Consider the following 25,789-nt stretch of genomic DNA (forward strand, 5'->3'; position numbering starts at 1 on the left):
CTCAGCCACTCACTCACTCAGTCACTCACTCAGCCACTCACTCAGCCACTCACTCACCCACTCATCCACTCCCTCACTACACTCAGAGCGGGGGGGAGGGGGGGGTTACTCACTCAGTCAGTCACTCACTCAGCCACTCACTCAGCCACTCACTCAGCCACTCACTCAGCCACTCATCTACTCACTCACTCAGCCACTCACTCAGTCACTCACTCACTCAGCCACTCACTCAGCCACTCACTCAGCCATTCACTCACTCACTCAGCCACTCACCCACTCAGCCACTCACTCAGCCATTCACTCACTCACTCAGTCACTCACTCACTCAGCCACTCACTCAGCCACTCACTCAGCCACTCACTCACCCACTCACTCACCTACTCACTCACTCAGCCACTCACTCAGCCACTCCCTCACTACACTCAGAGCGGGGGGGGGGGGGGGAGGGAGGGGGGGTTTACTCACTCACTCAGTCACTCACTCAGTCACCCACTCACTCACTCAGCCACTCACTCACTCAGCCACTCACTCACTCAGCCACTCACTCACTCAGTCACTCACTCAGTCACCCACTCACTCACTCAGCCACTCACTCACTCAGCCACTCACTCACTCAGCCACTCACTCACTCAGTCACTCACTCAGTCACCCACTCACTCACTCAGCCACTCACTCACTCAGCCACTCACTCACTCAGCCACTCACTCAGCCACTCACTCACCCACTCACTCACCTACTCACTCACTCAGCCACTCACTCAGCCACTCCCTCACTACACTCAGAGCGGGGGGGGGGGGGGGAGGGAGGGGGGTTTACTCACTCACTCAGTCACTCACTCAGTCACCCACTCACTCACTCAGCCACTCACTCAGCCACTCACTCACTCAGCCACTCACTCACTCAGTCACTCACTCACTCAGCCACTCACTCACTCAGCCACTCACTCACTCAGCCACTCACTCACTCAGCCACTCACTCACTCAGTCACTCACTCAGTCACCCACTCACTCACTCAGCCACTCACTCAGCCACTCACTCACTCAGCCACTCACTCACTCAGTCACTCACTCACTCAGCCACTCACTCACTCAGCCACTCACTCACTCAGCCACTCACATCACTCAGCCACTCACTCACTCAGCCACTCACTCACTCAGCCACTCACTCACTCAGCCACTCACTCAGCCATTCACTCACTCACTCAGTCACCCACTCACTCACTCAGCCACTCACTCACTCAGTCACTCACTCAACCACTCACTCACTCAGCCACTCACTCAGCCACTCACTCACTCAGCCACTCACTCACTCACTCAGTCACTCAGCCACTCACTCACTCAGCCACTCCCTCACTACTCAGAGCGGGGGGGGAGGGGGTTTACTCACTCACTCAGCCACTCACTCACTCACTCAGTCACTCAGCCACTCACTCACTCAGTCACTCACTCAGCCACTCACTCAGCCACTCACTCACTCAGCCACTGACTCAGCCACTCACTCACTCAGCCACTCACTCAGCCACTCACCCACTCAGCCATTCACTCAGTCACTCATCCACTCCCTCACTACACTCAGAGCGGGGGGGAGGGGGGGGGTTATTCACTCACTCACTCAGCCACTCACTCAGTCAGTCACTCACTCAGCCACTCACTCAGCCACTCACTCAGCCACTCACTCACCCACCCACTCACCCACCCACCCACTCACCCACCCACCCACTCACTCACTCACTCACCCACTCACCCACTCACCCACCCACTCACCCACTCACCCACCCACCCACTCACCCACCCACCCCCCCCACCCACCCACTCACCCACCCACCCACTCACCCACTCACTCACCCACCCACCCACCCACTCACTCACCCACTCACCCAACCACTCACCCACTCACCCACCCACTCACCCACTCACCCACCCACCCTCCCACTCACTCACCCACTCACTCACCCACCCACCCACTCACCCACCCACCCACTCACCCACTCACCCACCCACCCACTCACCCACCCACTCACCCACTCACCAGTCCACCCTGAAGTTGTAGTACCCCATCGCCTCCACTGCGATCATCTCCCACAGCAACCGTGGACTCAGCCCCGTCCACCCCAACGCGCTCAGCCCGGCCTGCCACGAGCCGGCCACAACACCCCTAGCCGTCGGCTCTTGTGAGGGTGGTGAGGGTGGTGAGGGTGGTGTGGCTGGCTCTTGTGAGGGTGGTGAGGGTGGTGAGGGTGGTGTGGCTGGCTCTGGTAAGGGTGGTGAGGGTGGTGTGGCTGGCTCCAGTGGTGTGGCTGCCTCCAGTGGTGTGGTTGACTCCGGTGAGGGTGGTGAGGGTGGTGAGGGTGTGGCTGGCTCTGGTGAGGGTGCTGAGGGTAGTGAGGGTGGTGTGGCTGGCTCTGGTAAGGGTGGTGAGGGTGGTGTGGCTGGCTCCAGTGGTGTGGCTGGCTCCGGTGAGGGCCTGGCCGATCGAGACCGCCGCAACCAACGTCCGGTGTGGCGGGCGTCGTGGTGGTGGGGCTGGCGGGGAGCCTGGTGTTGTGGCCGGGTGGAAGGTTCGTGGTGGTGGTGAGCGTCGTGGTGGTGAGCGTCGTGGTGGTGGTGGTGAGCGTCGTGGTGGTGAGTGTCGTGGTGGTGTTGGCGAGTGTTGTGGTGGTGTTGGTGTTGTGGCCGGGCTGGCGTGTCGGGTGTTGGGGCCGGGCAGGAGCCGAGGAGGCAGCTGAGGAAGTGGGCGCAGCAAGCGGAGAGCGCCGAGACCTCCACCTGCTGCGGGGCGGGGGCGGTAGCAGCAGCAGCATCAGCATCATCAGCAGCAGCAGCAGCAACAGCATCATCATCATCAGCAACATCATCAGCAGCAGCAGCATCAGCATCATCAGCAGCAGCAGCAGCAACAGCATCATCAGCAACATCATCAGCAGCAACAGCATCAGCATCATCAGCAGCAGCAGCAGCAACAGCATCAGCATCATCATCAGCAGCAGCAGCAGCAGCAGCATCAGCATCATCATCATCAGCATCATCAGCAGCAGCAGCAGCAGCATCATCATCAGCAACATCATCAGCAGCAGCAGCATCAGCATCATCAGCAACATCATCAGCATCAGCATCATCAGCAACATCATCAGCATCATCATCATCAGCAGCATCATCATCATCAGCATCATCAGCATCAGCATCATCATCAGCATCATCAGCAGCAGCAGCAGCAACAGCATCAGCATCATCAGCAGCAGCAGCAGCATCAGCATCATCATCAGCAGCAGCAGCAACAGCATCAGCATCATCATCATCATCAGCATCAGCATCATCATCAGCAGCAGCAGCAACAGCATCAGCATCATCATCATCATCAGCATCAGCAGCAGCAGCAGCATCATCATCATCATCAGCATCATCATCAGCATCATCAGCATCAGCATCATCATCAGCATCATCAGCAGCATCATCAGCATCAGCAGCAGCATCATCATCATCAGCATCATCATCAGCATCATCAGCATCAGCATCATCATCAGCATCATCAGCAGCAGCATCATCATCATCAGCAGCAGCATCATCATCAGCAGCAGCAGCATCAGCATCATCAGCATCAGCATCATCAGCATCAGCAGCAGCATCATCAGCATCGTCAGCATCATCATCATCCTCAGCAGCAGCATCATCATCAGCAGCAGCAGCAGCATCATCATCATCATCAGCAGCATCAGCATCAGCATCATCATCATCAGCATCAGCAGCAGCATCAGCATCATCAGCAGCAGCAGCAGCAGCAGCAACAGCAGCAGCAGCAGCATCAGTAGCAGCATCAGCATCATCAGCATCATCATCAGCATCATCATCAGCAGCAGCAGCAGCATCATCATCAGCAGCATCAGCATCATCAGCATCAGCATCATCATCAGCATCAGCAGCAACAGTAGCATCATCATCAGCAGCAGCAGCAGCAGCATCAGTAGCAGCAGCAACAGTAGCATCATCATCAGCAGCAGCATCAGCAACATCATCAGCAGCAGCAGCATCATCATCAGCAACAGTAGCATCATCATCAGCAGCAGCAGCAGCATCAGTAGCAGAAGCAGCAGCATCATCATCAGCAGCAGCAGCATCATCATCAGCAGCAGCAGCATCATCATCATCAGCAGCATCAGCAGCATCAGCAACAGTGGCAGCAGCATCATCAGCAGCAGCAGCATCATCATCAGCAGCAGCAGCATAAGCATCAGCATCATCAGCATCAGCAACAGTAGCATCAGCAACAGCAGCATCAGCAGCATCATCATCAGCAGCATCAGCAGCATCAGCAACAGTGGCAGCAGCATCATCATCAGCAGCATCAGCAGCATCAGCAACAGCAGCAACAGTAGCAGCAGCAACATCATCAATGTGAGTCCACCTGTAGGCACGAATGAGTTGGTGGGTGAGTGAGTGAGTGAGTGGCTGAGTGGGTGAGTGAGTGGGTGTGTGAGTGAGTGAGTGGGTGAGTGAGTGGGTGAGTGGGTGAGTGAGTGGGTGAGTGGGTGAGTGAGTGAGTATGTGAGTGGGTGAGTGAGTGGGTGAGTGGGTGAGTGAGTGAGTGAGTAGGTGAGTGAGTGGGTGGGTGAGTGAGTGAGTGGGTGAGTGAGTGAGTAGGTGAGTGAGTGGGTGGGTGAGTGAGTGAGTGAGTGGGTGAGTGAGTGAGTAGGTGAGTGAGTGGGTGGGTGAGTGAGTGAGTGAGTGGGTGGGTGAGTGAGTGTGTGAGTGGGTGAGTGAGTGGGTGAGTGAGTGAGTAGGTGAGTGAGTGGGTGGGTGAGTGAGTGAGTGGGTGAGTGAGTGAGTAGGTGAGTGAGTGGGTGGGTGGGTGAGTGAGTGAGTGAGTGGGTGAGTGAGTGAGTGAGTAGGTGAGTGAGTGGGTGGGTGAGTGAGTGAGTGGGTGGGTGAGTGAGTGAGTGTGTGAGTGGGTGAGTGAGTGGCTGAGTGGGTGAGTGAGTGGGTGTGTGAGTGAGTGAGTGGGTGAGTGAGTGGGTGAGTGGGTGAGTGAGTGGGTGAGTGGGTGAGTGAGTGAGTATGTGAGTGGGTGAGTGAGTGGGTGAGTGGGTGAGTGAGTGAGTGAGTGAGTAGGTGAGTGAGTGGGTGGGTGAGTGAGTGAGTGGGTGAGTGAGTGAGTGAGTAGGTGAGTGAGTGGGTGGGTGAGTGAGTGAGTGAGTGGGTGAGTGAGTGAGTAGGTGAGTGAGTGGGTGGGTGAGTGAGTGAGTGAGTGGGTGGGTGAGTGAGTGTGTGAGTGGGTGAGTGAGTGGGTGAGTGAGTGAGTAGGTGAGTGAGTGGGTGGGTGAGTGAGTGAGTGGGTGAGTGAGTGAGTAGGTGAGTGAGTGGGTGGGTGGGTGAGTGAGTGAGTGGGTGAGTGAGTGAGTGAGTAGGTGAGTGAGTGGGTGGGTGAGTGAGTGAGTGGGTGGGTGAGTGAGTGAGTGTGTGAGTGAGTGGGTGAGTGAGTGAGTAGGTGAGTGAGTGGGTGGGTGGGTGAGTGAGTGAGTGGGTGAGTGAGTGAGTGAGTAGGTGAGTGAGTGGGTGGGTGAGTGAGTGAGTGGGTGGGTGAGTGACTGGGTGAGTGAGTGAGTAGGTGAGTGAGTGGGTGGGTGAGTGAGTGAGTGGGTGAGTGAGTGGGTGAGTGAGTGAGTAGGTGAGTGAGTGGGTGGGTGAGTGAGTGAGTGGGTGAGTGAGTGAGTGAGTGTGTGAGTGGGTGAGTGTGTGAGTGGGTGAGTGAGTGGGTGAGTGAGTGAGTAGGTGAGTGAGTGGGTGGGTGAGTGAGTGAGTGGGTGGGTGAGCGAGTGAGTGTGTGAGTGGGTGAGTGAGTGGGTGAGTGAGTGAGCAGGTGAGTGAGTGGGTGGGTGAGTGAGTGAGTGAGTGGGTGGGTGAGTGAGTGAGTGAGTTGGTGGGTGAGTGAGTGGGTGGGTGGGTGGGTGAGTGAGTGAGTGAGTGGGTGAGTGGGTGTGTGAGTGGGTGTGTGAGTGAGTGAGTGGGTGAGTGAGTGGGTGAGTGGGTGAGTGAGTGGGTGAGTGGGTGAGTGAGTGAGTATGTGAGTGGGTGAGTGAGTGGGTGAGTGGGTGAGTGAGTGAGTGAGTAGGTGAGTGAGTGGGTGGGTGAGTGAGTGAGTGGGTGAGTGAGTGAGTAGGTGAGTGAGTGGGTGGGTGAGTGAGTGAGTGAGTGGGTGAGTGAGTGAGTAGGTGAGTGAGTGGGTGGGTGAGTGAGTGTGTGAGTGGGTGAGTGAGTGGGTGAGTGAGTGAGTAGGTGAGTGAGTGGGTGGGTGAGTGAGTGAGTGGGTGAGTGAGTGGGTGGGTGAGTGAGTGTGTGAGTGGGTGAGTGAGTGGGTGAGTGAGTGAGTAGGTGAGTGAGTGGGTGGGTGAGTGAGTGAGTGAGTGAGTGAGTGAGTGGGTGGGTGAGTGAGTGTGTGAGTGGGTGAGTGAGTGGGTGAGTGAGTGAGTAGGTGAGTGAGTGGGTGGGTGAGTGAGTGAGTGGGTGAGTGAGTGAGTAGGTGAGTGAGTGGGTGGGTGGGTGAGTGAGTGAGTGAGTGGGTGAGTGAGTGAGTGAGTAGGTGAGTGAGTGGGTGGGTGAGTGAGTGAGTGGGTGGGTGAGTGAGTGAGTGTGTGAGTGGGTGAGTGAGTGGCTGAGTGGGTGAGTGAGTGGGTGTGTGAGTGAGTGAGTGGGTGAGTGAGTGGGTGAGTGGGTGAGTGAGTGGGTGAGTGGGTGAGTGAGTGAGTATGTGAGTGGGTGAGTGAGTGGGTGAGTGGGTGAGTGAGTGAGTGAGTAGGTGAGTGAGTGGGTGGGTGAGTGAGTGAGTGAGTGGGTGAGTGAGTGAGTAGGTGAGTGAGTGGGTGGGTGAGTGAGTGAGTGAGTGGGTGGGTGAGTGAGTGTGTGAGTGGGTGAGTGAGTGGGTGAGTGAGTGAGTAGGTGAGTGAGTGGGTGGGTGAGTGAGTGAGTGGGTGAGTGAGTGAGTAGGTGAGTGAGTGGGTGGGTGGGTGAGTGAGTGAGTGGGTGAGTGAGTGAGTGAGTAGGTGAGTGAGTGGGTGGGTGAGTGAGTGAGTGGGTGGGTGAGTGAGTGAGTGTGTGAGTGGGTGAGTGAGTGGGTGAGTGAGTGAGTAGGTGAGTGAGTGGGTGGGTGAGTGAGTGAGTGGGTGAGTGAGTGGGTGAGTGAGTGAGTAGGTGAGTGAGTGGGTGGGTGAGTGAGTGAGTGGGTGAGTGAGTGAGTGAGTGAGTGAGTGTGTGAGTGGGTGAGTGTGTGAGTGGGTGAGTGAGTGGGTGAGTGAGTGAGTAGGTGAGTGAGTGGGTGGGTGAGTGAGTGAGTGGGTGGGTGAGCGAGTGAGTGTGTGAGTGGGTGAGTGAGTGGGTGAGTGAGTGAGTAGGTGAGTGAGTGGGTGGGTGAGTGAGTGAGTGAGTGGGTGGGTGAGTGAGTGAGTGAGTGAGTTGGTGGGTGAGTGAGTGGGTGGGTGGGTGAGTGAGTGAGTGAGTGGGTGAGTGGGTGTGTGAGTGGGTGAGTGAGTGAGTAGGTGAGTGAGGGGCTGTGTGGGTGAGTGGGTGAGTGAGTGGGTGAGTGTGTGAGTGGGTGAGTGAGTGAGTGAGTGGGTGAGTGAGTGAGTGGGTGGGTGAGTGAGCGAGTGGGTGAGTGGGTGTGTGAGTGGGTGAGTGAGTGAGTAGGTGAGTGAGGGGCTGTGTGGGTGAGTGGGTGAGTGAGTGAGTGAGTGAGTGAGTGAGTGGCTGAGTGGGTGAGTGAGTGGCTGAGTGGGTGAGTGAGTGGCTGAGTAGGTGAGTGGGTGAGTGAGTGGGTGAGTGAGTGGGAGAGTGAGTGAGTAGATGAGTGGGTGAGTGAGTAGGTGAGTGAGTGAGTGAGTGAGTGGGTGTGAGTGAGTGGCTGAGTAGGTGACTGAGTGAGTGGGTGAGTGATTGTGTGTGTGATTGAGTGAGTGGCTGAGTGAGTGGGTGGGTGAGTGGCTGAGTAGGTGACTGAGTGAGTGGGTGAGTGAGTGAGTGAGTGTGTGAGTGGGTGAGTGAGTAAGTGAGTGAGTGAGTAGGTGAGCGAGTGAGTTTACCCTACCTGAAGGTACAACCGCATGATGTGAGTGAGTAGGTGAGTGAGTGTGTGGGTGAGTGAGTAGCTGAGTGAGTGAGTGGGTGAGTGAGTGGGTGAGTGAGTGAGTGGGTGAGTGAGTGGGTGAGTGAGTGAGTAGGTGAGTGAGTAGGTGAGTGAGTAAGTGAGTGAGTGATTGTGTGAGTGAGTGAGTGTGTGAGTAGGTAAGTGAGTGGGTGAGTGAGTGGCTGAGTAGGTGAGTGAGTGGGTGAGCGAGTGAGTGGCTGAGTAGGTGAGTGAGTGGGTGAGTGATTGTGTGTGTGAATGAGTGAGTGAGTCTGTGAGTGAGTGGCTGAGTAGGTGACTGAGTGAGTGGGTGAGTGAGTGGGTGAGTGATTGTGTGTGTGATTGAGTGAGTGAGTCTGTGAGTGAGTGAGTGGCTGAGTAGGTGACTGAGTGTGTGAGTGGGTGAGTGCGTGGGTGAGTGAGTGAGTGAGTGATTAGGTGAATGAGTAGGTGAGTGACTGAGTGAGTGGCTGAGTGAGTGACTGAGTGGGTAAGTAAGTAAGTGAGTAGGCGAGTGAGTACGTGAGTGAGTTTACCCTACCTGCAGGTACAAGCGCATGATGTGAGTGAGTAGGTGAGTGAGTGTGTGAGTGAGTGAGTGAGTGTGAGTAGGTGAGTGGGTGAGTGAGTGGCTGAGTAGGTGAGTGAGTGGGTGAGCGAGTGAGTGGCTGAGTAGGTGAGTGGCTGAGTAGGTGAGTGAGTGGGTGAGTGATTGTGTGTGTGAATGAGTGAGTGAGTCTGTGAGTGAGTGGCTGAGTAGGTGACTGAGTGAGTGGGTGAGTGAGTGGGTGAGTGATTGTGTGTGTGATTGAGTGAGTGAGTCTGTGAGTGAGTGAGTGGCTGAGTGAGTGACTGAGTGGGTAAGTAAGTAAGTAAGTAGGCGAGTGAGTACGTGAGTGAGTTTACCCTACCTGCAGGTACAAGCGCATGATGTGAGTGAGTAGGTGAGTGAGTGTGTGAGTGAGTGAGTGTGTGAGTGAGTAGGTAAGTGAGTGAGTGAGTGATTGTGTGAGTGGGTGAGTGAGTGTGTGAGTGAGTGAGTGAGTGGGTGAGTGAGTGTGTGAGTGAGTGAGTGAGTGAGTGTGTGAGTAGGTGAGTGAGTGGGTGAGCGAGTGAGTGGCTGAGTAGGTGAGTGAGTGGGTGAGCGAGTGAGTGGCTGAGTAGGTGAGTGGCTGAGTAGGTGAGTGAGTGGGTGAGTGATTGTGTGTGTGAATGAGTGAGTGAGTCTGTGAGTGAATGGCTGAGTAGGTGACTGAGTGAGTGGGTGAGTGAGTGTGTGAGTGAGTGAGTGAGTGTGTGAGTAGGTGAGTGAGTGGGTGAGCGAGTGAGTGGCTGAGTAGGTGAGTGAGTGGGTGAGCGAGTGAGTGGCTGAGTAGGTGAGTGGCTGAGTAGGTGAGTGAGTGGGTGAGTGATTGTGTGTGTGAATGAGTGAGTGAGTCTGTGAGTGAATGGCTGAGTAGGTGACTGAGTGAGTGGGTGAGTGTGTGAGTAGGTAAGTGAGTGTGTGAGTGAGTGACTGAGTGGGCGAGGGAGTGGCTGAGTAGGTGAGTGAGTGGGTGAGTGAGTGGGTGACTGAGTGAGTACGTGAGTGAGTTTACCCTACCTGCAGGTACAAGTGCATGATGTGAGTGAGTGGGTGAGCGAGTGAGTGGCTGAGTAGGTGAGTGGCTGAGTAGGTGAGTGGGTGAGTGAGTGGGTGAGTGAGTGGGTGAGTGAGTGAGTGATTAGGTGAGTGAGTACGTGAGTGAGTTTACCCTACCTGCAGGTACAAGCGCATGATGTGAGTGAGTACGTGAGTGAGTTTACCCTACCTGCAGGTACAAGCGCATGATGTGCTTCACCGAACGCAACAGAATCTCGCTCACCAACAGCTTCTAGACAGACGCGTTGCAGAGGGGTGAGAGCGAGTTTAGCAGGAACGGAGGAGAGGGGGGGAGAGGGGAGGGTGGGAGGGGTGGGGCTGGGTGGGAGGGGTGGGGCTGGGTGGGGCTGGGTGGGGAGGGTGGGGCTGGGTGGGGAGGGTGGGAGGTGTGGGGCTGGGTGGGGCTGGGTGGGAAGGGTGGGGCTGGGTGGGGCTGGGTGGGGAGGGTGGGGCTGGGTGGGAAGGGGTGGGGAGGGTGGGAGGGGTGGGGAGGGTGGGGCTGGGTGGGAAGGGTGGGGCTGGGTGGGGCTGGGTGGGGAGGGTGGGGCTGGGTGGGAAGGGGTGGGGAGGGTGGGAGGGGTGGGGAGGGTGGGGAGGGTGGGGCTGGGTGGGGAGGGTGGGGCTGGGTGGGGAGGGTGGGAGGGGTGGGGAGGGTGGGGCTGGGTGGGGCTGGGTGGAAAGGGTGGGGCTGGGTGGGAAGGGTGGGGAGGGTGGGAGGGGTGGGGAGGGTGGGGCTGGGTGGGAAGGGGTGGGGAGGGTGGGAGGGGTGGGGAGGGTGGGGCTGGGTGGGAAGGGGTGGGGAGGGTGGGAGGGGTGGGGCTGGGTGGGGAGGGTGGGGCTGGGTAGGGAGGGTGGGGGAGGGTGGGGCTGGGTGGGAAGGGGTAGGGAGGGTGGGAGGGGTGGGGAGGGTGGGAGGAGTGGGGCTGGGTGGGGCTGGGTGGGAAGGGTGGGGCTGGGTGGGGCTGGGTGGGGAGGGTGGGGCTGGGTGGGAAGGGGTGGGGAGGGTGGGAGGGGTGGGGAGGGTGGGAGGGGTGGGGCTGGGTGCTGTGGTGGGAGGGTGGGAGGGGTGGGGAGGGTGGGGGAGGGTGGGGCTGGGTGGGAAGGGTGGGGCTGGGTGGGGGCTGGGTGGGAAGGGTGGGGCTGGGTGGGGCTGGGTGGGGAGGGTGGGGCTGGGTGGGGCTGGGTGGGAAGGGTGGGGCTGGGTGGGGCTGGGTGGGAAGGGGTGGGGAGGGTGGGAGGGGTGGGGAGGGGTGGGAGGTGTGGGGCTGGGTGGGGGCTGGGTGGGGATGGGTGGGGAGGGTGGGGCTGGGTGGGAAGGGGTGGGGAGGGTGGGAAGGGGTGGGGAGGGTGGGAGGGGTGGGGAGGGTGGGAGGGGTGGGGCTGGGTGGGGAGGTGGGGCTGGGTGGGGAGGGTGGGAGGGGTGGGAGGGGTGTGGGAGGGTGGGAGGGGTGGGGAGGGTGGGGCTGGGTGGGAAGGGTGGGGCTGGGTGGGGCTGGGTGGGGAGGGTGGTGGGGAGGCTGGGTGGAGGGTGGGGAGGGGTGGGAGGGGTGGGGAGGTGGGAGGGGTGGGGCTGGGTGGGAGGGTGGGGCTGGGTGGGGGAGGGTGGGGAGGGGTGGGAGGGGTGGGGAGGGGTGGGAGGGGTGGGAGGGGTGGAGAGGGGTGGGAGGGGGTGGGGAGGGTGGGGCTGGTGGGAAGGGTGGGGCTGGGTGGGGCTGGGTGGGGGAGGGTGGAGCTGGGTGGGAAGGGGTGGGGAGGGGTGGGAGGGGTGGGGGGAGGGTGGGAGGGGTGGGGGCTGGGTGGGGGAGGGTGGGGCTGGGTGGAGGGTGGGGTGGGAGGGGTGGGGAGGGTGGGAGGGGTGGGGAGGGTGGGGCTGGGTGGGGCTGGGTGGGAAGGGTGGGGCTGGGTGGGGCTGGGTGGGGAGGGTGGAGCTGGGTGGGAAGGGGTGGGGAGGGTGGGAGGGGTGGGGCTGGGTAGGGAGGGTGGGGCTGGGTGGGGAGGGTGGGGCTGGGTGGGGCTGGGTGGGAAGGGTGGGGCTGGGTGGGGCTGGGTGGGAAGGGGTGGGGAGGGTGGGAGGGGTGGGGAGGGTGGGAGGGGTGGGGCTGGGTGGGGCTGGGTGGGAAGGATGGGGCTGGGTGGGGCTGGGTGGGAAGGGTGGGGCTGGGTGGGGTTGGGTGGGGAGGGTGGGGCTGGGTGGGAAGGGGTGGGGAGGGTGGGAGGGGTGGGGAGGGTGGGAGGGGTGGGGCTGGGTGGGGAAGGTGGGGCTGGGTGGGGAGGGTGGGAGGGGTGGGGCTGGGTGGGGAGGGTGGGAGGGGTGGGAGGGGTGGAGAGGGTGGGAGGGGTGGGGAGGGTGGGGCTGGGTGGGGCTGGGGTGGGAAGGGTGGGGCTGGGTGGGGCTGGGTGGGAAGGGGTGGGGAGGGTGGGAGGGGTGGGGAAGGTGGGAGGGGTGGGGCTGGGTGGGGAGGGTGGGGCTGGGTGGGAGGGGTGGGGATGGTGGGAGGGGTGGGGAGGGTGGGGCTGGGTGGGGCTGGGTGGGAAGGGTGGGGCTGGGTGGGGCTGGGTGGGGAGGGTGGGGCTGGGTGGGAAGGGGTGGGGAGGGTGGGAGGGGTGGGGAGGGTGGGAGGGGTGGGGCTGGGTGGGGCTGGGTGGGGAGGGTGGGGCTGGGTGGGGCTGGGTGGGGAGGGTGGGAGGGGTGGGAGGGGTGGGGAGGGTGGGAGGGGTGGGGCTGGGTGGGGAGGACAGTGCACACATTATCAGAGTTGTGTTTTTTGTTTGCATTACGACTGCAGGTATTGTGCTCTACGCAAACATGACTCCTTGTAAAAAGGTGTCAGTTTTGTTGCCAGATAGAAGGGCAAAAAAACAATTATCATATTTTGTGACTGGCAAATGAGGTTCCAATGGTGTCAATGCTTAACCCCGAGCTCTCATACTCTGATGGTGCGTTGTCTTTGAGTTGTGCGCCTTTTGGCGTCATCTGGTCCAACCCATGTGAGACTAGGCTCTAAGGAAAGCTGTCTCGGGTGTGGACCAATCAACTTCAAGGACCATGTGAGACTAGGCTCTAAGGAAAGCTGTCTCGGGTGTGGACCAATCAACTTCAAGGACCATGCGAGACTAGGCTCTAAGGAAAGCTGTCTCGGGTGTGGACCAATCAACTTCAAGGACCATGTGAGACTAGGCTCTAAGGAAAGCTGTCTCGGGTGTGGACCAATCAACTTCAAGGACCATGTGAGACGAGGCTCTAAGGAAAGCTGTCTCGGGTGTGGACCAATCAACTTCAAGGACCATGTGAGACTAGGCTCTAAGGAAAGCTGTCTCGGGTGTGGACCAATCAACTTCAAGGACCATGTGAGACTAGGCTCTAAGGAAAGCTGTCTCGGGTGTGGACCAATCAACTTCAAGGACCATGTGAGACTAGGCTCTAAGGAAAGCTGTCTCGGGTGTGGACCAATCAACTTCAAGGACCATGTGAGACTAGGCTCTAAGGAAAGCTGTCTCGGGTGTGGACCAATCAACTTCAAGGACCATGTGAGACTAGGCTCTAAGGAAAGCTGTCTCGGGTGTGGACCAATCAACTTCAAGGACCATGTGAGACTAGGCTCTAAGGAAAGCTGTCTCGGGTGTGGACCAATCAACTTCAAGGACCATGTGAGACTAGGCTCTAAGGAAAGCTGTCTCGGGTGTGGACCAATCAACTTCAAGGACCATGTGAGACTAGGCTCTAAGGAAAGCTGTCTCGGGTGTGGACCAATCAACTTCAAGGACCATGTGAGACTAGGCTCTAAGGAAAGCTGTCTCGGGTGTGGACCAATCAACTTCAAGGACCATGTGAGACTAGGCTCTAAGGAAAGCTGTCTCGGGTGTGGACCAATCAACTTCAAGGACCATGTGAGACTAGGCTCTAAGGAAAGCTGTCTCGGGTGTGGACCAATCAACTTCAAGGACCATGTGAGACTAGGCTCTAAGGAAAGCTGTCTCGGGTGTGGACCAATCAACTTCAAGGACCATGTGAGACTAGGCTCTAAGGAAAGCTGTCTCGGGTGTGGACCAATCAACTTCAAGGAGCATGTGAGACTAGGCTCTAAGGAAAGCTGTCTCGGGTGTGGACCAATCAACTTCAAGGACCATGTGAGACTAGGCTCTAAGGAAAGCTGTCTCGGGTGTGGACCAATCAACTTCAAGGACCATGTGAGACTAGGCTCTAAGGAAAGCTGTCTCGGGTGTGGACCAATCAACTTCAAGGACCATGTGAGACTAGGCTCTAAGGAAAGCTGTCTCGGGTGTGGACCAATCAACTTCAAGGACCATGTGAGACTAGGCTCTAAGGAAAGCTGTCTCGGGTGTGGACCAATCAACTTCAAGGACCATGTGAGACTAGGCTCTAAGGAAAGCTGTCTCGGGTGTGGACCAATCAACTTCAAGGACCATGTGAGACTAGGCTCTAAGGAAAGCTGTCTCGGGTGTGGACCAATCAACTTCAAGGACCATGTGAGACTAGGCTCTAAGGAAAGCTGTCTCGGGTGTGGACCAATCAACTTCAAGGAGCATGTGAGACTAGGCTCTAAGGAAAGCTGTCTCGGGTGTGGACCAATCAACTTCAAGGACCATGTGAGACTAGGCTCTAAGGAAAGCTGTCTCGGGTGTGGACCAATCAACTTCAAGGACCATGTGAGACTAGGCTCTAAGGAAAGCTGTCTCGGGTGTGGACCAATCAACTTCAAGGACCATGTGAGACTAGGCTCTAAGGAAAGCTGTCTCGGGTGTGGACCAATCAACTTCAAGGACAGTGCATACATTATCAGAGTTGTGTTTTTTTGTTTGCATTATGGCTGCAGGTATTGCGGTCTACGCAAACATGACTCCTTGTAAAAAGGTGTCAGTTTTGTTGCCAGACAGAAGGGTAAAAAAACAATTATCATATTTTTTACTGGCAAATGAGGTTCCAATGGTGACTCTCACTACTGCAGACATTTTGCTGTGGCCCCCTTTTTTACACCTGATGAAGGAAGCTTGTGTTGCCTCCGAAACGTCGCGAATTAGTTGATTTATTTTCATTTATTTTTTTGTATTTCTTTAAAATTTATAGTTAAATATTTAGATTTATTTTTCATTTATATTTTTTACTTATTTTATTTTTCATTTACTTTAATATTTTTAATATTTATTTTTTATTAAAAAAAAAAAAATGTACCTTTATTTTTTTTTTTACCTTCGTGACTTTACCCGAAAACAAACCTAAGGGCATTTCGCTACTCTTAACTTTCAATCGCATTTCTCACCATCGCCACCCCCCCCCACCCCCACCACCCCCACACCACCTACATATGCTGCGTGCCCACGGCCGTCGAAGCCCCCCACTTTGCCGCCGGTGCCCCCCACTTTCTCCACGTGGGCGAGCACGTCCCCCAGGTATCGAGCGTTCACCCCTCGATGGTGCAGCAACTGCAGCAGCGAGGCTCCGTCCAGGGGCAGCAGAGACGCAGAGGCCGGGCGGGTGAGCTCGCTCACCTGGTGAGGGAGGGAGGGTGGGTGGGTGAGTGAGTGGGTGGGTGGGTGAGTGGGTGGGTGGGTGGGTGAGAGGGTGGGTGGGTGAGTGGGTGGGTGGGTGAGTGAGTGGGTGGGTGAGTGGGTGGATGAGTGGGTGGGTGGGTGGGTGAGTGAGTGAGTGAGTGGGTGGGTGAGTGGGTGAGTGGGTGGGTGAGTGGGTGGGTGAGTGGGTGGGTGGGTGGGTGAGAGGGTGGGTGGGTGGGTGGGTGGGTGAGTGGGTGGGTGAGTGGGTGAGTGAGTGAGTGGGTGAGTGAGTGAGTGGGTGAGTGGGTGGGTGGGTGGGTGGGTGAGTGGGTGGGTGGGTGGGTGGGTGGGTGAGTGAGTGAGTGGGTGGGTGGGTGGGTGGGTGAGTGAGTGAGTGGGTGGGTGAGTGGGTGGGTGGGTGGGTGAGTGGGTGAGTGGGTGAGTGGGCGGGTGAGTGAGTGGGTGAGTGGGCGGATGAGTGAGTGAGTGGGTGGGTGGGTGAGTGAGTGGATGGGTGGGTGGGTGGGTGGGTGAGTGGGTGAGTGGGTGAGTGGGCGGGTGAGTGAGTGGGTGAGTGGGCGGGCGGGTGAGTGAGTGGGTGAGTGGGTGGGTGGGTGAGTGAGTGGGTGAGTGGGTGGGTGGGTGGGTGGGTGGGTGAGTGAGTGAGTGAGTGAGTGGGTGGGTGGGTGGGTGGGTGAGTGAGTGAGTGAGTGAGTGAGTGGGTGGGTGGGTGGGTGGGTGGGTGAGTGAGTGAGTGGGTGAGCGAGTGAGTGGGTGAGTGGGTGGGTGGGTGGGTGAGTGAGTGGGTAGGTGGGTGGGTGAGTGAGTGAGTGAGTGGGTGAGCGAGTGAGTGGGTGAGTGAGTGGGTGGGTGTGTGAGTGGGTGGGTGGGTGGGTGAGTGAGTGAGTGAGTGGGTGGGTGGGTGGGTGGGTGAGTGGGTGGGTGGGTGAGTGGGTAGGTGGGTGGGTGGGTGAGTGAGTGAGTGAGTGGGTGAGCGAGTGAGTGGGTGGGTGGGTGAGTGAGTGGGTGGGTGAGTGAGTGAGTGGGTGAGCGAGTGAGTGGGTGAGTGAGTGAGTGGGTGGGTGAGCGAGTGGTGAGTGAGTGAGTGGGTGAGCGAGTGAGTGGGTGAGTGGGTGGGTGGGTGGGTGGGTGAGTGAGTGAGTGGGTGAGCGAGTGAGTGGGTGAGTGGGTGGGTGGGTGGGTGAGTGAGTGGGTAGGTGGGTGGGTGAGTGAGTGAGTGAGTGGGTGAGCGAGTGAGTGGGTGAGTGAGTGGGTGGGTGTGTGAGTGGGTGGGTGGGTGGGTGAGTGAGTGAGTGAGTGGGTGGGTGGGTGGGTGGGTGAGTGGGTGGGTGGGTGAGTGGGTAGGTGGGTGGGTGGGTGAGTGAGTGGGTGGGTGGGTGGGTGGGTGAGTGAGTGAGTGGGTGAGCGAGTGAGTGGGTGGGTGGGTGAGTGAGTGGGTGGGTGGGTGGGTGGGTGAGTGAGTGAGTGAGTGGGTGAGCGAGTGAGTGGGTGAGTGAGTGAGTGGGTGGGTGAGCGAGTGGTGAGTGAGTGAGTGGGTGAGCGAGTGAGTGGGTGAGTGGGTGGGTGGGTGGGTGGGTGAGTGAGTGAGTGGGTGGGTGGGTGGGTGAGTGAGCGAGTGAGTGGGTGAATGGGTGGGTGGGCGGGTGAGTGGGTGGGTGGGTGAGTGACTAAGTGAGTGGGTGAGTCGCTCACCAGGGCTGGGATCTGGTGAGTGAGTGGGTGAGTGACTAAGTGGGTGACTAAGTGAGTGGGTGAGCGAGTGGGTGAGTGAGTCGCTCACCAGGGCTGGGATCTGGTGGGTGATGAGGAACTCAGCTGCGTCTCTGAAGAGGCGACGTTGAGCACGGAGAGCCGGGAGGTCAGAGGGCGGGAAACGGACACCTGGGAGGGGTCATGGGGGGTCACGGGGGGGGTCACGGGGGGGTCACGGGGGGGTCACGGGGGGAGACACGGGGGGGGGGGTCACGGGGGGGGTCACGGGGGGGTCACGGGGGGGGGGGTCACGGGGGGGGGGTCACGGGGGGGGGGTCACGGGGGGGGACACGGGGGGGTCACGGGGGGGGTCACGGGGGGGTCACGGGGGGGTCACGGGGGAGATACGGTGGGTTCATGGTGGGAGACACGGGGGGGGGTCACGGGGAGGTCACGGGAGAGATACGGGGGGGGTCACGAGGGGGGGTCACGGGGGGTCACGGGGGGGTCACGGGGGGGGGGGAGAGGGGGGGGCCTCGTGAGTGAGTGGTGAGTAATTGGTGAGTGAGTGAGTGACTGAGTGAGTGGGTGAGTGAGTGGGTGAGTGGGTGAGTGAGTGGCTGAGTGAGTGGGTGAGTGAGTGGGTGAGTGGGTGAGTGAGTGGCTGAGTGAGTGGGTGAGTGGGTGAGCGAGTGGTGAGTGAGTGAGTGGGTGAGTGAGTGGCTGAGTGAGTGGTGAGTGAGTGACTGATTGACTGAGTGAGTGAGTGAGTGGGTGAGTGAGTGGGTGAGTGGGTGAGTGAGTGGCTGAGTGAGTGGGTGAGTGGGTGAGCGAGTGGTGAGTGAGTGAGTGAGTGGGTGAGTAAGTGGCTGAGTGAGTGGTGAGTGAGTGACTGATTGACTGAGTGAGTGAGTGGGTGAGTGAGTGGGTGAGTGGGTGAGTGAGTGGCTGAGTGGGTGAGTGGGTGAGCGAGTGGTGAGTGGGTGAGTGAGTGGCTGAGTGAGTGGTGAGTGAGTGACTGATTGCCTGAGTGAGTGAGTGAGTGGTGAGTGAGTGAGTGGGTGAGTGAGTGAGTGGGTGAGTGAGTGAGTGGGTGAGTGAGTGAGTGGGTGAGTGAGTGAGTGAGTGGGTGAGTGAGTGAGTGACTGACTGAGTGAGTGACTGATTGACTGAGTGAGTGAGTGGTGAGTGAGTGGTGGGTGAGTGGTGAGCACCTGGTGAGTAGGCGTCGAGGTTGAAGCGAATCTGGAAGTTGGAGTCGCTGAGCGAGTGAACTTCTTGGCAGGCCTCCTTGACGATGCGCCGATTCACTCCCTCCACTAGTGGGGGGGGACACGTGGTGGGGGGGGGTGGTGGGGTGGTGGGGGGTGGTGGGGGGGGGTGGGGGGGGTGGGTGAGGGGGGTGGGGGGGTGGGGGGTCAGTGGGTGGGGGGGGACACGTGGTGGGGGGGGGGGTGGGGGGGTGGGGGGGGTGGGGGGGGTGGGGGGGTGGGGGGGTCAGTGGGTGGGGGGGGACACGTGGTGGGGGGTGGGGGGGTGAGTGGGGGGGGAGACACGTAGTGAGTCGGTGAGTAGGTGGGTGGGGGGGGGTGGGTGGGTGGGTGAGTGGGTGAGTAAGTGGCTGGGTGGGTGGGTGGGTGAGTGAGTGAGTGGGTGTGTGGGTGGGTGAGTGACTGAGTGAGTGAGTCAGTGGGTGGGTGAGTGAGTGGGTGGTGAGTGAGTGAGTGAGTGGGTGGGTGAGTGAGTGGGTGAGTGAGTGGCTGGGTGGGGGGGGGGGTGGGTGGGTGGGTGAGTGGGTGAGTAAGTGGCTGGGTGGGTGGGTGGGTGAGTGAGTGAGTGGGTGGGTGGGTGAGTGAGTGAGTGAGTGAATGAGTGAGTGAGTGAGTGGGTGGGTGGGTGGGTGAGTGAGTGACTGAGTGAGTGAGTCAGTGGGTGGGTGAGTGAGTGGGTGGTGAGTGAGTGAGTGAGTGAGTGGGTGGGTGAGTGAGTGGGTGAGTGAGTAACTGGGTGGGTGAGTGAGAGGGTAGTGAGTGAGTGGCTGGGTGAGTGGGTGAGTGGGTAGGTGGGTGAGTGAGTGAGTGGGTGGGTGGGTGGGTGAGTGAGTGACTGAGTGAGTGAGTCAGTGGGTGGGTGAGTGAGTGGGTGGTGAGTGGGTGGGTGGGTGGGTGGGTGGGTGAGTGAGTGAGTGGGTGGGTGAGTGGGTGAGTGAGTGGGTGAGTGAGTGGGTGGTGAGTGGGTGAGTGGGTGAGTGGGTGAGTCAGTGGGTGGGTGAGTGAGTGGGTGGTGAGTGGGTGAGTGGGTGGGTGGGTGAGTGAGTGAGTGGCTGAGTGAGTGAGTGGGTGGTGAGTGAGTGGGTGAGTGGGTGGGTGAGTGAGTGAGTGAGTGGGTGGGTGGGTGAGTGGGTGAGTGGGTGGGTGGGTGAGTGAGTGGGTGAGTGGGTGGTGAGTGGGTGAGTGGGTGGGGTGGGTGAGTGAGTGAGTGAGTGGCTGAGTGAGTGAGTGAGTGGGTGGTGAGTGAGTGGGTGAGTGAGTGAGCGAGTGGGTGAGTGGGTGAGTGGGATGGTGAGCAACCCTCACCATCCTCCTCCACCTCCACCACCTTCCCAGCGGCCATATTGGAGTCGGCGGCCATCTTGGAATCCACCTTCTGCTGCACAAACTTCACAGCTGCACTCTGCACGAAGCGCAGATACCTAGGCAGGGGTGAGGGGCGGGGTGAGTGGGTGAGTGGGTGAGTGGGTGGGTGAGTGGGTGAGTGGGTGAGTGGGTGAGTGGGTGAGTGGGTGGGTGAGTGGGTGAGTGGGTGAGTGGGTGAGTGGGTGGGTGAGTGGGTGAGTGGGTGAGTGGGTGAGTGGGTGGGTGAGTGGGTGAGTGGGTGAGTGAGTGAGTGGGTGAGTGGGTGGGTGAGTGGGTGGGTGGGTGAGTGGGTGAGTGGGTGGGTGGGTGAGTGAGTGAGTGGGTGAGTGGGTGAGTGGGTGGGTGAAGGGCGGGGGTGAGTGGGTGGGTGGGTGAGTGGGTGGGTGGGTGAGTGAGTGAGTGGGTGAGTGGGTGGGTGGGTGGGGGGGTTGGTGAATGAATGAGTGAGTGGGTGAGTGAGTGGGTGAGTGGGTGAGTGAGTGGGTGAGTGGGTTGAAGGGGTGGGTGAGGGGTGAGTGGGTGAGTGGGTGGGTGGGTGAGTGGGTGAGTGGGTGAGTGGGGTGAGTGAGTGGGTGAGTGGTGGGTGAGTGGGTGGAGTGGGTGAGTGGGTGAGTGGGTGGGTGGGTGAGTGAGTGAGTGGGTGAGTGGGTGAGTGGGTGGGTGAGGGGCGGGGTGAGTGGGTGAGTGGGTGAGTGGGTGGGTGGGTGAGTGAGTTGAGTGAGTGAGTGGGTGAGTGAGTGAGTGGGTGAGTGGGTGAGTGGGTGGGGTGAAGGGCGGGGGTGAGTGGGTGGGTGGGTGAGTGAGTGAGTGGGTGAGTGGGTGGGTGGGTGGGGGGGTTGGTGAATGATGAGTGAGTGGGTGAGTGAGTGGGTGAGTGAGTGGGTGAGTGGGTGAGTGAGTGGGTGAGTGGGTGAGGGGAGGGGTGAGTGGGGTGAGTGGGTGGGTGGGTGAGTGGGTGAGTGGGGTGGGTTGGTGGGTGAGTGGGGTGAGTGGGTGGGTGGGTGGGTTGGTGGGTGAGTGGGTGAGTGGGTGTGTGGGTGAGTGAGTGGGTGAGTGGGTGGGTGTGGTGGGTGAGTGGTGAGTGTGTGGGTGAGTGGGTGGGTAGGTGGTGGGGTGGTGGGTGAGTGAGTGAGTGAGTGAGTGGGTGAGTGGGTGAGTGGGTGGGGTGAGGGGGGGGTGAGTGGGTGGGTGGGTGAGTGGGGTGGGTGGGTGAGTGAGTGAGTGGGTGAGTGGGTGGGTGGGTGGGGGGGTTGGTGAATGAATGAGTGAGTGGGTGAGTGAGTGGGTGAGTGGGTGAGTGAGTGGGTGAGTGAGTGGGTGAGTGGGTGAGGGGCGGGGTGAGTGGGTGAGTGGGTGGGTGGGTGAGTGGGTGGTGGGTGGGTTGGTGGGTGAGTGGGTGAGTGGGTGGGTGGGTGGGTTGGTGGGTGAGTGGGTGAGTGGGGTGAGTGGGGTGAGTGAGTGAGTGGGTGAGTGGGTGGGGTGAGTGGGTGAGTGGTGAGTGGGTGAGTGGGTGGGTAGGTGAGTGGGGTGAGTGGGTGAGTGAGGTGGGTGGGTGGGGTTGGTGGGTGAGTGAGTGGGTGGGTGAGTGGGTGGGTTGGTGGGTTGGTGGGTGAGTGGGTGGGTGGGTGGGTTGGTGGGTGAGTGGGTGAGGGGCGGGGTGAGTGGGTGAGTGGGGTGAGTGGGTGAGTGAGTGGGTGGGTGGGTTGGTGAGTGAGTGGGTGAGGGGCGGGGTGAGTGGGTGAGTGGGTGAGTGGGTGAGTGAGTGGGTGGGTGGGTTGGTGAGTGAGTGGGTGGGTGGGTGAGTGGGTGGGTGGGTGAGTGGCTGAGTGGCTGAGTGAGTGAGTGAGTGGCTGAGTGGGTGAGTGGCTGAGTGAGTGAGTGAGTGGTTGGCTGAGTGAGTGAGTGGCTGAGTGGCTGAGTGAGTGAGTGAGTGGCTGAGTGGGTGAGTGGCTGAGTGAGTGGCTGAGTGACTGAGTGAGTGGCTGAGTGAGTGAGTCACCTGTTCTCCACGAAGGCCTCCACTAGTTCAGGCCTCAGGCTGAATAGGCGGTGAGGGAGTGAGTGAGTGAGTGGCTGCGTGAGTGAGTGAGTGGGTGAGTGAGTGACTGAGTGAGTGAGTGAGTGACTGAGTGGCTGAGTGGGTGACTAAGTCAGTGACTAAGTGGGTGACTCACCTGTTCTTTACAAAGGCCTAAACTAGTTCAGGCCTCAGGCTGAACAGGCGGTGAGGCAGTGAGTGAGTGAGTGGCTGAGTGACTGACTGAGCGAGTGACTGAGTGGCTGACTAAGTGAGTGACTAAGTGGGTGACTCACCTGTTCTCTACAAAGGCCTCTACTAGTTCAGGCCTCAGGCTGAACAGGTGGTGAGGCAGTGAGTGAGTGAGTGGCTGAGTGAGTGAGTGGGGTGAGTGAGTGAGTGAGTGGCTGAGTGTGTGAGTGGGTGAGTGAGTGAGTGAGTGGGTGCGTGAGTGGGTGAGTGAGTGAGTGGCTGAGTGAGTGGCTGAGTGAGTGACTAAGTGAGTGGCTGAGTGACTGACTGAGTGAGTGAGTGAGTGGGTGACTCACCTGTTCTCTACAAAGGCCTCTACTAGTTCAGGCCTCAGGCTGAACAGGCGGTGAGGCAGTGAGTGAGTGAGTCAGTGACTGAGTGATTGAGTGAGTGACTGACTGACTGAGTGACTGACTGAGTGAGTGGGTGGCTGAGTGACTGAGTGGCTGAGTGGGTGACTAAGTGAGTGACTAAGTGGGTGATTCACCTGTTCTCTACAAAGGCCTCTACTAGTTCAGGCCTGAGGCTGAACAGGTGGTGAGGCAGTGAGTGAGTGAGTGGCTGAGTGACTGACTGAGTGGGTGACTAAGTGGGTGACTCACCTGTTCTCTACAAAGGCCTCTACTAGTTCAGGCCTCAGGCTGAACAGGCGGTGAGGCAGTGAGTGAGTGGCTGAGTGACTGACTGAGTGGGTGACTAAGTGGGTGACTAAGTGGGTGACTCACCTGTTCTCCACGAAGGCCTCTACTAGTTCAGGCCTCAGGCTGAACAGGCGGTGAGGCAGTGGGTGAGTGAGTGGCTGAGTGACTGACTGAGTGAGTGGGTGACTGACTAAGTGAGTGGCTGAGTGAGTGAGTGGCTGAGTGACTGAGTGAGTGGCTGACTGAGTGAGTTACTAAGTGACTAAGTGAGTGAGTGAGTGGGTGACTAAGTGAGTGACTAAGTGGGTGACTCACCTGTTCTCTACAAAGGCCTCTACTAGTTCAGGCCTCAGGCTGAACAGGCGGTGAGGCAGTGAGTGAGTGAGTGAGTGGCTGAGTGAGTGGGTGAGTGGCTGAGTGAGTGACTGAGTGAGTGGCTGAGTGAGTGGCTGAGTGGGTGACTAAGTGAGTGACTAAGTGGGTGACTCACCTGTTCTCTACAAAGGCCTCTACTAGTTCAGGCCTCAGGCTGAACAGGCGATGAGGCAGTGAGTGAGTGAGTAAGTGGGTGAGTGAGTGACTGAGTGAGTGGCTGAGTGAGTGAGTGGCTGAGTGAGTGGCTGAGTGAGTGAGTGGCTGAGTGAGTGAGTGAGTGACTGAGTGAGTGAGTGAGTGGCTGAGTGGGTGACTAAGTGGGTGACTAAGTGGGTGACTCACCTGTTCTCTACAAAGGCCTCTACTAGTTCAGGCCTCAGGCTGAACAGGCGGTGAGGCAGCCGCCGTGGGAAGCCGGCCTGAACACACGCCGGGGCGAGCTCCCACATCGACTCATCGACATCAACACCATCAACACCATCACCTGCAACATCAACAACATCAACAACATCAACAACATCAACAACATCAACATCATCATCATCAACAACATCAACAACATCAACAACATCATCATCATCAACATCAACATCAACAACATCAACATCAACAACATCAACACCATCACCTGCATCACCTGCAACATCAACAACATCATCACCTACAACATCAACACCGCCAGCCACTCACTCACCCACTCACTCACCCACTCACCCACTCACCCACTCACCCACTCACCCACTCACCCACTCCACCCACCCACCAATCCCCCACCCACCCACCCACCACCCACCCACCCACCCACCCACCCACCCACCCACCACCCCACCCACCCACCCCACCACCCCACCCACCCACCCCAACCACCACCCCCACCCACCCCACCCACCCACCCACCCACCCACCCACCCACCCACCCCCACCCACCACACCCACCCACCCACCCACCCACCCCACCCACCCACCCACCCACCACCCACCCACCCACCCACCCACCACCCACCACCCACCCACCACCACCACCCACCCACACCCACCCCACCCACCCACCCACCCACCCACCCACCCACCCAACCACCCACCCACCCCACCCACCCACCCACCACTCACCCCACCCACCCCACCCACCCCCACCACACCCACCCACCACCCACCCACCCACCCACACCCCACCCACCCACCACCCACCCACCCCACTCCACCCACCCACACCACCCACCCACCCACCCACCCACCACCACCCACCCACCCACCCACTCACCCACCCACCCACTCACCCACCCACCCACACACCCACCCACCCACCCACCACCCACCCACCACCACTCACCCACCCACCCACTCACCCACCCACCCACACACCCACCCACACCCACTCACCCACCCACCCACTCACCCACTCACCCACACACCCACCCACCCACTCACCCACCCACCCACTCACCCACTCACTCACCCACCCACCACCCCACCCACCACCCACCCACCCACCACCACCCACCACTCACCCACCCACCCACCCACCCACTCACCCACCCACCGACTCACCCACCCACCCACTCACCCACCCACCCACTCACCCACCCACCCACTCACCCACCCACTCACCCACCCACCCACCCACCGACCCACTCACCCACCCACCCACCCACTCACCCACCCACCCACCCATCCACTCACCTACCACCCACTCACCCACTCACCCACCCACCGACTCATCACCCACCCACCCACTCACCCACTCACTCACCCACCCACCCACTCACCCACCCACCCACTAACCCACTCACCCACTCACCCACCCACTCACACACTCACCCACCCACTCACCCACTCACCCACCACCCACCCACTCACCCACTCACACACACACTCACCCACTCACCCACCCACCCACCCACTCACCCACTCACACACTCACCCACCCACTCACCCACCCACCCACTAACCCACTCACCCACTCACCCACCCACCCACTCACCCACCCACTCACCCACCCACCCACTCACCCACCCACTCACACACTCACCCACCCACTCACCCACCCACCCACCCACTCACCCACCCACCCACTCACCCACTCACCCACTCACCCACCCACCCACTCACCCACCCACTCACCCACCCACCCACTAACCCACTCACCCACTCACCCACCCACTCACACACTCACCCACTCACCCACCCACCCACCCACCCACTCACCCACCCACCCACTCACCCACCCACTCACCCACCCACTCACCCACCCACTCACCGCTGGGGGGTGAGGGGGGGGGTGGGGGCAGGAAGTTGAGGTCACATGGGAAACAGCGTAGCAGGTCCAGGATGTAGTGGCGGCCGTCGCTACCCACAATGCCCTTCAACTCGACAGAGGTCGCGACCTCCACAGGGGTCCCTCGCTCATCCAGAACGCGGTGACGCAGAGCCTGTGACACACACAGTGACACACACACACAGTGACACACACACAGTGACACACACACACACAGTGACACACACACAGTGACACACACACACAGTGACACACACACAGTGACACACACACACACACAGTGACACACACACACAGTGACACACACACAGTGACACACACACACAGTGACACACACACACACAGTGACACACACACAGTGACACACACACACAGTGACACACACACAGTGACACACACACACACACAGTGACACACACACACAGTGACACGACACACACACACACACAGTGACACACACACACAGTGACACACACACAGTGACACACACACACAGTGACACACACACACACAGTGACACACACACACAGTGACACACACACAGTGACACACACACACACAGTGACACACACACACAGTGACACACACACACACATACAGTGACACACACACACAGTGACA

The 25,789-nt window shown here is 59.4% G+C and overlaps 1 protein-coding gene across 1 annotated transcript in view; it reads right to left on the reverse strand.

Annotated features, from left to right (window-relative positions):
- The window catches only part of LOC144954925 (clustered mitochondria protein homolog), a gene marked incomplete at its 3' end in the record, with an annotated part of 42,790 nt that extends 17,472 nt beyond the window's left edge, over positions 1-25,318 (reverse strand). Inside the window, exons 1-8 of the mRNA XM_078885300.1 lie at positions 25,151-25,318; positions 23,236-23,377; positions 19,549-19,664; positions 18,187-18,291; positions 17,061-17,161; positions 15,071-15,256; positions 9,918-9,980; positions 2,029-2,768 (exon numbers count right to left, since the gene is read on the reverse strand). Coding sequence (XP_078741426.1) covers positions 2,029-2,768; positions 9,918-9,980; positions 15,071-15,256; positions 17,061-17,161; positions 18,187-18,291; positions 19,549-19,664; positions 23,236-23,342 — 1,418 coding nt within the window. The remainder of the gene's footprint in view (positions 1-2,028; positions 2,769-9,917; positions 9,981-15,070; positions 15,257-17,060; positions 17,162-18,186; positions 18,292-19,548; positions 19,665-23,235; positions 23,378-25,150) is intronic.
- Positions 25,319-25,789: the final 471 nt, after the last annotated feature.

This window comes from Lampetra fluviatilis, unplaced genomic scaffold, assembly GCF_964198595.1.
Source record: "Lampetra fluviatilis unplaced genomic scaffold, kcLamFluv1.1 SCAFFOLD_778, whole genome shotgun sequence".
NCBI lineage: Eukaryota > Metazoa > Chordata > Hyperoartia > Petromyzontiformes > Petromyzontidae > Lampetra > Lampetra fluviatilis.